General features: G+C 37.2%; 1 protein-coding gene across 1 annotated transcript; it reads left to right on the top strand.

The window, feature by feature from the left end:
- The first annotated feature begins 6,495 nt into the window (after positions 1-6,495).
- Positions 6,496-10,305, top strand: LOC145911991 (uncharacterized). Its single transcript, XM_082999422.1, has 14 exons — positions 6,496-6,583; positions 6,737-6,859; positions 7,139-7,207; positions 7,301-7,537; positions 7,634-7,744; positions 8,076-8,192; positions 8,362-8,433; positions 8,517-8,762; positions 8,841-8,939; positions 9,002-9,124; positions 9,191-9,295; positions 9,361-9,618; positions 9,679-9,817; positions 9,979-10,305. Exons 1-14 carry the CDS (start codon positions 6,496-6,498, stop codon positions 10,055-10,057), a joined length of 1,866 nt encoding a protein of 621 aa, XP_082855548.1. The 3' UTR covers positions 10,058-10,305.
- The last annotated feature ends 1,260 nt before the right edge of the window (positions 10,306-11,565 follow it).

The following is an 11,565-nucleotide window of genomic DNA, read 5'->3' as shown; positions in this document are numbered from 1 at the left end:
GAAACACCAGTGAGACCTGGCGAGAAAAAATTAAAAAAAAGTTTCTGCGAACCAGTTGGTTTCGGAACTGAGGTCGTTTTCTGCTTGACCGACTTTACGTTAACCCCGGTTTCGCATTCCTCCAATATCACCTGAGTTCAAAAATAAATGCTTTGATCAGTTGAGACCCATAATTCAGTTTCTATGACAACGCAGTAACGTTTCATGTAATGGCATGATAGGCAGGATCGCACAACTGTGCAGGGCCTTGGCGATCACAGCTATCGTATCGAGGTGTCATGATAAAGTGGCTGATCCAAAAAGGCTGCAATGCCTGGGCAGCAAAGCCTGTATACCTAATGTTTTTTATAACAGATTTTATATTTTATTATTTAATGAAAAACTCAAACCACCATTTTGTCAGGTATCATGTTAATGTATGAAGTGTTTGGGTCGTGCAGTGCCGTACAATTCCAGATCAATTAGGAGGACGGTTTGACAGGCTATCGAATGTGAATGCCGTGTCGCATCGCAGAGTTTGTTTGGCTTCGATCAATTTACACAGATTAAAAGGTTTCTGGTTTTAGCACGAGGGAATTTCCGTTACTCTTTTCTGGGTTGAAAAGGCTGCTTGTTTGTCAAGTTTCGACACACCCAGTGCAATGTGAAGTAAAAATGCTTTGTGTGGCTGGTGGATGAAAAGGGGCTTTGTGGGTCTTTTTCGTGAACTTATTAGATTTCGGGGCTAACTTCACGGCATTAGTTTTCCTTACACAGCTTCATCAAGCAGCAAAATTTACCATTATTTCGCACTGTAAAGCGACATGAAAACCGTAAAAGAGTAATTTAAACATTTATTTTTTGTCTTCAAAAAAATTTCTTTAATTCAGGTGATTTTTCTTGCTTTAATCGCTTGGTACGTTATTTGGAGGGCACCCCGTCCAATCAAGCGATTTATGAAAATTGCATTCAAAAGCAAAGGTCTTTGAGAGCCAAACATTTTAACATAAACTTGTTTTACCAGTTTATGTGTTTTACAAACTATTTAAACGGTGTTACAAACCTTTTGGTTTCGTAAAAGGGGGTGGATGGGTCTGCATGCTTCACTAACTTTGCGCATATCCCCAGTTATAGTTTCGGGTTCCTCCATTATAATCTCTGTTGAGAGTTATTGGAGTATTGGATAGATAGATACAACAAACGGATAGATGACTCAGGCATGTTAACCCTAGTAATAAAGCAATAAAAACACATTTACATAATTTGAGCATTTTAATCAACATTAAAACCACCAGAATTTTTCATTTTCACTGGTTTAAATAAAAATAGCTTGTTTTCTTTAAAAAAAATATCTTTTCTACTATAGTTTCCTTTGAATTGTACACTCAACTTTTGCATGCATGATTGACTTTACGGAAAATCCCATAGCAGGGTCTTTATTCGGCCAAGTTACGTCAGTATGCAAGAAAAACTAGTGAGACCTGGCGAGAAAAAAATATAAAATGTTGGTGCGAACCAGTTGGTTTCGAAACTGGGGTCGCTTTCTGCTTGACCGACTTTGCGTAAACCCCCGGTTTCGCATTCCTCAAAAATCACCTGAGTTTAAAAATAAATGCTTTGATGTGTTCAGACCAATAATTCCTTTTCTATAACAACACATTAATGTTTCATGCAACAGCATGATTGCCAGGATCGCCCCAATGCGCACGTCCTTAATTAGCGATCACAGCTATCGTATCAAGATGTCAGGAAAAAAAGAGACTTATCAGGAAAATGTGGTTGATCCAGCTAGGCTGCAAGCCTGGGCTGCAAAACCTGTCATTCTAATTTTTTCTACAACAGTTTTATGATTTTATTATCCTATGGAAAAACTCAAACCACTTCTTGTGTCAGGAAAATTCTGGTTTTATCACGAGGAAATTTCCCTTGATATTTTTGGGGTTGAAAAAATGGTTTGTTTGTCAAGTTTCTACACACCCAGTCGATCGTGCAAAAAGGGCTTTGTGGTTGGTGGAAGAAATAGGGTTTTGTCACGCAAGCTGGGTGCAGTGGAACATTGTAGAAAGATTGGAATGTTAAATTGGTTGGGACGTTGCAGAACAAAATACTGACATCAGCACCTGTTTACAATGTCCAGGACATCGTTATTTTTTACTTGAGCGCTTCTGTGAACGTTTCGCGAATTAAAAACCTTTTGTATTACACCTGTATCATTTTGACATGAAAATTCTAGGTTTTGTACAAACAACATTCACAAAATTCTAGGTTTTGTACAACCAACACTCACAAAATTCTAGGTTTTGTACAACCAACACTCACTGCTTAACAACCGGTGTGCGGTGAGAGAAAGTCGGTTTACCGGGGTGTGAGTGTAACAATACATTGACTACTTTGACGTATAAGTCTTACATATTGGGTTAGGGTGTGCCGCCGAAGTTTCAAGATTCATAAGTGCGACGTCATTGCAAAAGGTTACGAACACTGTCTCGCTTTACGTAGTAGGTGAAAATTGTTCTGCTTAAAATGTTACATTATAAAGCGGGGTTTTATTCTTGTTATTCAACATTCCAATCTTTCTACAACCTTCCATGTTCTCTGGGCGAATGTCACGAAAAAATCTTACCAAAGATTTTGTGTAAAGTCAGTCATGCATGAAAACGTGGCATAAGGATTTTTTTTTAACTGTTATATTTGAAAGTTCTGTAAAAATCGGATATTTTGAATATGGCAGGAATAATATTCACCGTAACGTGCAATGTGCCTTTTACCTTACGTGTTCATCCCTTTTTAAAAGTGCTGTTCGCGTGGGAATTTACATTCTATTTAAAGCACTCGAAATAAAAGCCGGAGCCGCTTTGTGTGTGTTTTCCGTGAACTTATTGGATTTCTGGCCTAACTGTTAAACAATCACGGTATTAGTTTCCCTTACACAGCTTCATCAAGCAGCAAAAGTTACAATTAATTTGCACTGTGAAGCGACAGGAAAACTGTAAAAGAGTATTTAAACATTTCTTTTTTGTCTTTGAGAAAATTTCTTTGATTCAGATAATTGTTATCGCTTCGTTCGCTTGGTACCTTATTTGGAGGGCACCCTGTTCAATCAAGCGAGTTATAAAAGTTGCGTTCAAAAGCAATGTTTTTACGAGAGCAAAACACTTTAACACAAACATATTTTACCAGTTTATGTGTTTCACAAACTATTTAAACGGTGTTGTGAAACTTGTTATTTCGTAAAAGCGGGTGGATGGGTCTGCATGCTTCACTAACTGTGCGCATATCCCCAGTTATTGTTTCGCGTTCCTCCAATATAATCTCTGTTGAGAGTTATTCGAGTATTGGTAAGATAGATACAACAAAATAAGGCATGTTAACCGTAGTACTAAAGCAATAAAAGTACATTTACATAATTTGAGCATCAAAACACCACCAGAATTTTTCACTTTTAAGTAAAAATAGCTTGTTTTTAAAAAAAATATCTTTTCTACTAGTTTTCGTAAATTTGTACACTCAACGTTTGCATGCACGACTGACTTTACGAAAAATTCCAGAGCAGGGTTCTTATTCGAGTCAAGTCACGTCGGTATGCAAGAAAAACTAGTGAGACCTGGCAAGAAAAAATATAAAATGTTGGTGCGAACCAGTTGGTTTCGAAACTGGGGTCGCTTTCTGCTTGACCGACTTTGCGTAAACCCCCGGTTTCGTATTCCTCCAAAATCACCTGAGTTTAAAAATAAATGCTTTGATATGTTCAGACCAATAATTCCTTTTCTATAACAACACATTAATGTTTCATGCAACAGCATGATTGCCAGGATCGCCCCAATGCGCACGTCCTTAATTAGCGGTCACAGCTATCGTATCAAGATGTCAGGAAAAAAAGAGCCTTATCAGGAAAATGTGGTTGATCCAGCTAGGCTGCAATGCCTGGGCTGCAAAACCTGTCAACCTAATTTTTTCTACAACAGTTTTATGATTTTATTATCTTATGGTAAAACTCAAACCACTTCTTGTGTCAGGAAAATTCTGGTTTTATCACGAGGAAGTTTCCCTTGATATTTTTGGGGTTGAAAAAATGGTTTGTTTGTCAAGTTTCTACAGACCCAGTCGATCGTGCAAAAAGGGCTTTGTGGTTGGTGGAAGAAATAGGGTTTTGTCACGCAAGCTGGGTGCGGTGGAACATTGTAGAAAGATTGGAATGTTAAATTGGTTGGGACGTTCCAGAACAAAATACTGACATCAGCACCTGTTTACAATGTCCAAGACATCGTTATTTTTTACTTGAACGCTTCTGTGAACGTTTCGCGAATTAAAAACCTTTTATATTACACCTGTATCATTTTGACATGAAAATTCTAGGTTTTGTACAACCAACATTCACAAAATTCTAGGTTATGTGCAACCAACACACCGTGCAATCAACATTCACAAAATTCTAGGTTATGTGAAACCAACACTCCTTGCAATCAACACTCACAAAATTCTAGGTTTTGTACAACCAACATTCACAAAATTCAAGGTTATGTACAACCAACACACCGTGCAACCAACATTCACAAAATTCTAGGTTGTGTACAACCAACACTAAGTGCTTAACAACCGTTGTGCGCTGAGATAAAGTCGGTTTACCACTGTGTGAATGTAACAATACATTGACTACTTCTACTTTGAGGTATTAGTCTTACATATTGGGTTAGGGTTTGGCGCCGAAGTTTCAAGATTTATAAGTGCGACGTCATTGCAAAAGGTTACGAACACTGTCTCACTTTACGTAGTAGGTGAAAATTGTCCTGTTTAAAATGTTACATTATAAAGCGGGGTTTCATTCTTGTTATTCAGCATTCCAATCTTTCTACAACCTTCCATGTTTTCTGGGCGAATGTCACGAAAAAATCTTACCAAAGATTTTGTGTAAAGTCAGACATGCATGAAGACGTGGCATAAGGATTTTTTTTTGAACTGTTATATTTAAAAGTTCTGTAAAAATCGGATATTTTGAATATGGCAGGAATAATATTCACCGTAACGTGCAATGTGCCTTTTACCTTACGTGTTCATCCCTTTTTAAAAGTGCTGTTCGCGTGGGAATTTACATTCTATTTAAAGCACTCGAAATAAAAGCCGGAGCCGCTTTGTGTGTGTTTTCCGTGAACTTATTGGATTTCTGGCCTAACTGTTAAACAATCACGGTATTAGTTTCCCTTACACAGCTTCATCAAGCAGCAAAAGTTACAATTAATTTGCACTGTGAAGCGACAGGAAAACTGTAAAAGAGTATTTAAACATTTCTTTTTTGTCTTTGAGAAAATTTCTTTGATTCAGATAATTGTTATCGCTTCGTTCGCTTGGTACCTTATTTGGAGGGCACCCTGTTCAATCAAGCGAGTTATAAAAGTTGCGTTCAAAAGCAATGTTTATACGAGAGCAAAACACTTTAACACAAACATGTTTTACCCGTTTATGTGTTTCACAAACTATTTAGACGGTGTTGTGAAACTTGTTATTTCGTAAAAGCGGGTGGATGGGCCTGCATGCTTCACTAACTGTGCGCATATCCCCAGTTATAGTTTCGGGTTCCTCCATTATAATCTCTGTTGAGAGTTATTCGAGTATTGGTAAAATAGATACAACAAAATAAGGCATGTTAACCGTAGTACTAAAGCAATAAAAGTACATTTACATAATTTGAGCATCAAAAAACCACTAGAATTTTTCACTTTTAAGTAAAAATAGCTTGTTTTTTGAAAAAAATATCTTTTCTACTAGTTTCCGTAAAATTGTACACTCAACGTTTGCACGCACGACTGACTTTACGGAAAATCACAGAGCACGGTTCTTATTCGAGTCAAGTCACGTCGGTATGCAAGAAACACCAGCCAGACCTGAGGTCGTTTTCTGCTTGACTGACTTTACATTAACCCCGGTTACGCATTCCTCCAATATCACCTGAGTTCAAAAATAAATGCTTTGATCAGTTGAGACCAATAATTCAGTTTCTATAACAACGCAGTAACGTTTCATGTAATGGCATGATAGGCAGGATCGCACCACTGTGCAGGGCCTTGCTATCACAGCTATCGTATCGAGATGTCAGGATAAAGTGGCTGATCCAAAAAGGCTGCAATGCCTGGGTAGCAAAGCCTGTAAACGTTTATTATAATGTTTTTTATAACAGATTTTATATTTTATTATTTAATGAAAAACTCAAACCAACATTTTGTCAGGTATCATGTTAATGTATGAAGTGTTTGGGTCGTGCAGTGGCGGACAATTCCAGATCAATTACGAGGACAGTCTGACAGGCTATCGAATGTGAATGCCGTGTCGCATCGTAGAATTTGTTTGGCTTCGATCAATTTACACAGAACAAAAGGTTTCTGGTTTTAGTACGAGGGAATTTCCGTTACTCTTTTCTGGGTTGAAAAGGCTGCTTGTTTGTCAAGTTTCGACACACCCAGTGAATGTGGAGAAAAAATGCTCTGTGTGGATGGTGGATGAAAAGGGGCTTTGTGACGCAAGATGTGTTCAGTTTCAGAATATTCTGCCAACACGATGTTGTCCTATCTGGTGTTCGTGTTTGTTGTTGTAACATGCGTCCAATGTCAAGGTGGGTACAAATATTCATGTTACCTTTAAAATATTTTGAATACTAACTTGCAATAAGTATAATATGTTGAAATTTTTGATAAAATAGCAAGATTTTGTCTCGTTTTCTTCGGAAATCAGTATTTTACAGTCGGTAACTACGTGATGTTTTCAGGTGTTGATGAATGCACTGATGGGACTCACGCATGTCACGTTGAGGCAAATTGCACAAACACAAGTGGGGGATACACTTGTAAGTGCAAAGACTGGTTTGTTGGCGACGGTTTCGACTGCAAAGGTTTGTGCTTTTAGTTGAAATAGCAGTTCAATCCAATTGTTTTTTCCTTGTTTTATAAATTCACAAAAGTACAATAATAAAAGCTAATATATAGTATCAATATACAGCAGAGCAACATATAGCAGAACGTGATTAATTTGTCTGATTGCATTGTAACGAGAACATTGTTTTCATTCCGAGAAGTCTTAGTAAATTTCTTTACCATCTCATTAGCTTCGTTAAAATTTACCCGCACCTAACTTAACTAATTCTATTTTTTCTTTTTACAACGATGTTCAGGATACTGCAATAGTTCTTGTCCCGGTCGTTGTGCTGAAGGTTTGAACGGCTACACCTGTTTTACAAGTGGTGAGTATACCGTACTGTTGTTCTGTAAAAATGCACTTAGTAAAAACAAAATGCACTAAGTCTTGTCATACTGGTCACGTTTTTTGTCCACAGGTGAACCAGTTATTCACAATATCAAGGTTTTGTGGAAAACCTGTAACAGTCTGTTTGTTGGATGGAATGCCAGCAACGCGAACACAGCGGATGCTTCAACCACCAACAGAACTTATTACTATTCAGGAACGAGGCAGATGGGTTTCCTTTACTTGCAGCCTGATACCGAGTACAACATAACAGTTACAGCTCGGAACTTCATTTCCACATCCACTCAAGTTTTTACAGCCAGAACTCGTAAGTTCGATTACTTACGACCAGCTTCCGAGTTTTGCATGTTTTAGTTGTTTTTTGATAAATATGCGAAGATGTTAAAACCGCGTGCTTTTACAGTTTCCGAACCAGCAATTCCAACCCTTCCATCTCCAACAACGTCAGGATGTGTGAACTCTCCGCCACTAAGTTGCTGTTCTGGATTCACAAGTGACGGAATTAATTGCAATGGCAAGTTCCCCGTTCTTGTAAATTGGACCGAATGTTGCATTTGACTTCTGTTAGTTTCAACATATGTCATAAAAATTTTATTCATGTCGAGATAACATTGCAAATTATACTTTCCTTTTTGTGTATAGATAACACATTAAATTTTGAACTCTGCAGAAAACTTTTTGCCCCCAGCAGTATACTGCATCGGGTCTGTGTAATTTATTTTTGCCACATGCAGCTGTCCACAAACGATATGGGAGTTTACACGATTATAAATAAAATTTGAAAGTACAGGCCGTGTAAATGTGTTAAAACAACCGGTTTGACAAACTGTCATATTTTTTACCAGATATTAACGAGTGCGCGGGTAATCCATGTGATTCGAACGCAGCATGCACGAACACACTTGGAAGTTACAATTGCATTTGCAACAATTGTTATGTTGGGGATGGAAACGTTTGCACTCGTAAGTTATGTCATTTGTGAATCAAAAACCGTTACTTTCGATTGCAAAAATTGCTGCTAATATGACGAGCTAAGGAATAAATGACTTTTCTTTTTCTGACCTTAATTATGGAATAAATGACATTTCTAATTATTTGTTTCACAAAATTCCATCGTGTAAACAATCATAGGGCATTGTGGAGGAACAGAATGTTATTCAAGAGGAGGATGTGATACATTTTCCCTTTGGTCTGACACGTTTGGTAAGTCCACTATGGATCGGAGTTTGCATTTTCGCAGATTTGCTATCATAAATAACTTCTACAGTTCAATTTATTTTTATTAGTTGAACCACCTTCTGTTGGAAACTTATCAATAACTTGGAAATCTGGTACCGGCCTCAGTTTTTCATGGACAAGCAACAAAGTTGCATATAGAAGTGCATTTTTGTCTGGTGATGGAGTTTCCTATGATCAACACATTCCAAGAAAAGCAGCGTTTTCGTTTCTGAAGCCATCAACAAATTATAATCTAACTGTAGTTGTCTATAACCAACTTGGAACCGCATCTGCGAGCATTTTAGCTCAAACAGGTAAAGTAACTCATTTTTTCCTTTCATCTCAAAACAAAAACTTTAAATTTAGTTTTTCTATTGGCAACTGTATTGCAGAACCTGAAATGCCGATTGACCCAACTTTGTCGCCAAGCACACCGAATCCTGCTCATGGTTGTGGAGCTGGCTTTGCGCTTTCAGGAGGATCTTGTATAGGTTATAATCATTAAATTTGTCATTAATTAATATTTAGTCAAATAAGTAAAACTTTATTGCAGATATTGATGAATGTTCTTACGGTTTGCACAACTGCCACAATGAGGCGGTATGTACGAACACAATGGGCAGTTTCACATGTTCTTGTACGTTGGGATACTTTGGCGATGGAATCTTTTGTGTGGGTAAGTTAAGTTTATGGCAAGTAACAATAACCCAACAAGTCCCACCAAACACTACAAAATTTGCAGGAAAATGTGATTCAACTTCTTATTCAAATTGTGGAACCCGTGGTTTCTGCGATAAAAATTATTATGGGCTAAGTTGTTACTGTTTTGACAGCACCGAGTGTTATGGTTAGTTGTTGATAAAAAGTGAGATTTAAACAACGAACACTGGTCTAAAAATTTACCACACACAGGAAACAGTGATGTCACAATTATTCCACAAAATGTTGGACTTCATTTCGTCATCGTCAAGTGGGAAAGACTGGTTCCAGCTTATGAAGTATTTTATTATGACGTGACGTTGATTGAAGGAACAAGTGTAATTACAAAGTACAGCAGACTTCACAACAGAGAAGCAGCTTTTGCTAATCTTAACCCAACTTCTGTATATACCATCATGGTCAAACCCACGTTCTCAACAAGCTCTTCAACTAACTTCACTTTTACCACAGGTAAGCGTTACTGAGTGATGCGAACGTGACACAAGTGTTTCAAATACTTTTGCTTAACAGGAGGTCTCTTAGCCAGCACTACCACAATGTTTTCCACTCCAACTATGACTTCGACCACACCGATTTATTCCACTGTCGAGCCACCGTTAACGACCACTTTTGAACCTCCTTCCGGCTGCAACGTTTTGCCCAGTCATAGGTAACCTTTATTGCAAGCAACTCAAACAAACGTACATTATTTTGGGATCATAGCAAAATGAACAAATGCCAAATTTATGTCGTACATCCAGGATTTCGAATTTTTAGCATATCTTTCATATATTCTTAAAATATAATCTATCTGTGAAAAATTTCACACAGAGAATATCGCGAGTTGTTGGAAGATTGGAAAGCTGAATATGAAAAATGGAAAGATGACAGGGACGCGTGTAAACCCTGACCCCACCAAGACGGAGACAGAAATTCTATGTACATATATTGTAACCGAAATTTGCAACATGCCATCTTGTTTACGTTTCATGTATCCACAATATGTTTGAGTCATTTCAGTTGTAACATTAAAATCCAAGTTTTCACAAAAGAAACTTGAAATTTCACCATAACACACTCGCCGAATCTTTACAATATACTGTACAGTCGAGAAGACGCTGCTGGTAACGTGTGTATAAACTTAAGCAATGAAATAAACAAGGCATGTTTAAGATGTTTGTGATCCAATAAATATGAGCCAGAGAAAGAACATTACTTTGTATACAGCTGTGCTGAAACATTAAATCTGCTTCAAATCTGCTGCTAATGTACCTAGTGCTTTCAAGCAGACAAGTAAATTTTAATATCATCCAACTTGCATGTGAAGCTTGCATGAGAAGTAATTATCTGTCAATAATTGCTGCTCTTTAATTCTTGTCTTTTGACAAGCTTGGTCATCATTTTTGTATTACTGGAAGAAAACTTAAACACATAATCTAATGCAAAAGAGAACGTATAGGCTACGTTTTAAATAAAAAACTTCACAAAACAATTCACGGGCATCTTTACAATGTCGCCTGCCTGTAGGTGGGTATCGCAGCTCACAGTTCAAATATATTCTTATAAATTCTCATAAAATTGCCAAGGTGCACTATAAAACAGGCCAAAAACCAATAAAACATAATTTTGCATGTTGTTTACATTCGTCATCTTTTGGTTGAACAAATTATGCTTCAGGAAATACATTAGGTTCTGACTTTCTAAATTTTAAACATCAGGCAAAGAAATTTTTGGAAAACAGCACTCAGAATATGGTTTCGCAACAACGACTGTTAGGGTAAGTAAGGGTAACAAGGTCTGCATTCAGTAACATTCAAGATTCAAAATTTGTTTATTTTTTCATCATCATAAATTGCACACATTTTCTAACAGTAATATGGGCCTATGTAAGACGAAAGTGTGCAGCTAAGAACGAAAAATGGTTATCGAGTAGCTGACCGGATAGGAGGCTGAACTAGGTCAGATCTAATGGTAATTTGTAAAAAGTAAAAGAATACGAACATGAAAACGCAAGCGTAAGCAAACCTGTAGAGGAAAGCAATGTCAATAGGCAAAAAATCAATTTGTAATTACCCAATCATTGTAAATACAGAAGCACGTGATTGGACTGGCAAAATCAGTAATGGGTAACTGGGTCTGCATTCGTCACCTGATTGGCAAAACATTTTTCCAGTTACATCATATATACTTGGTTCTCAGTATTGACAAAAACAGCTAATAGTAAAAAAATCCTTCTCAAAATGTGGCAATTGCAATTTGCTGTCGAAGCAGTTCAACGATTGTAATAAAGTGAAAAATATTTTTATTACTCGTTTAGCAGGTCATTCAACTTCTAATATGGCTTTATGTGACGGTAAGCTCATTGCAAACAAAACGCATTTTACACTATTGCGTGTACTGTTGGGTTTTGTAAGTTTA

The sequence above is a fragment of the Ascidia mentula genome, chromosome 8 (assembly GCF_947561715.1).
Source record: "Ascidia mentula chromosome 8, kaAscMent1.1, whole genome shotgun sequence".
Classification (NCBI taxonomy): Eukaryota; Metazoa; Chordata; class Ascidiacea; order Phlebobranchia; family Ascidiidae; genus Ascidia; species Ascidia mentula.
This window is presented reverse-complemented; position numbering and strand designations above follow the sequence as displayed.

Excerpts from the sequence above, each read along its gene's own strand:
- LOC145911991 (XM_082999422.1), top strand. The coding sequence starts at position 6,496 with ATGTGTTCAGTTTCAGAATATTCTGCCAACACGATGTTGTCCTATCTG. Across the intron at positions 8,193-8,361 it reads GGATGGAAACGTTTGCACTC|GGCATTGTGGAGGAACAGAA; the intron begins GTAAGTTATGTC and ends AAACAATCATAG. Across the intron at positions 9,818-9,978 it reads AACGTTTTGCCCAGTCATAG|AGAATATCGCGAGTTGTTGG; the intron begins GTAACCTTTATT and ends AATTTCACACAG.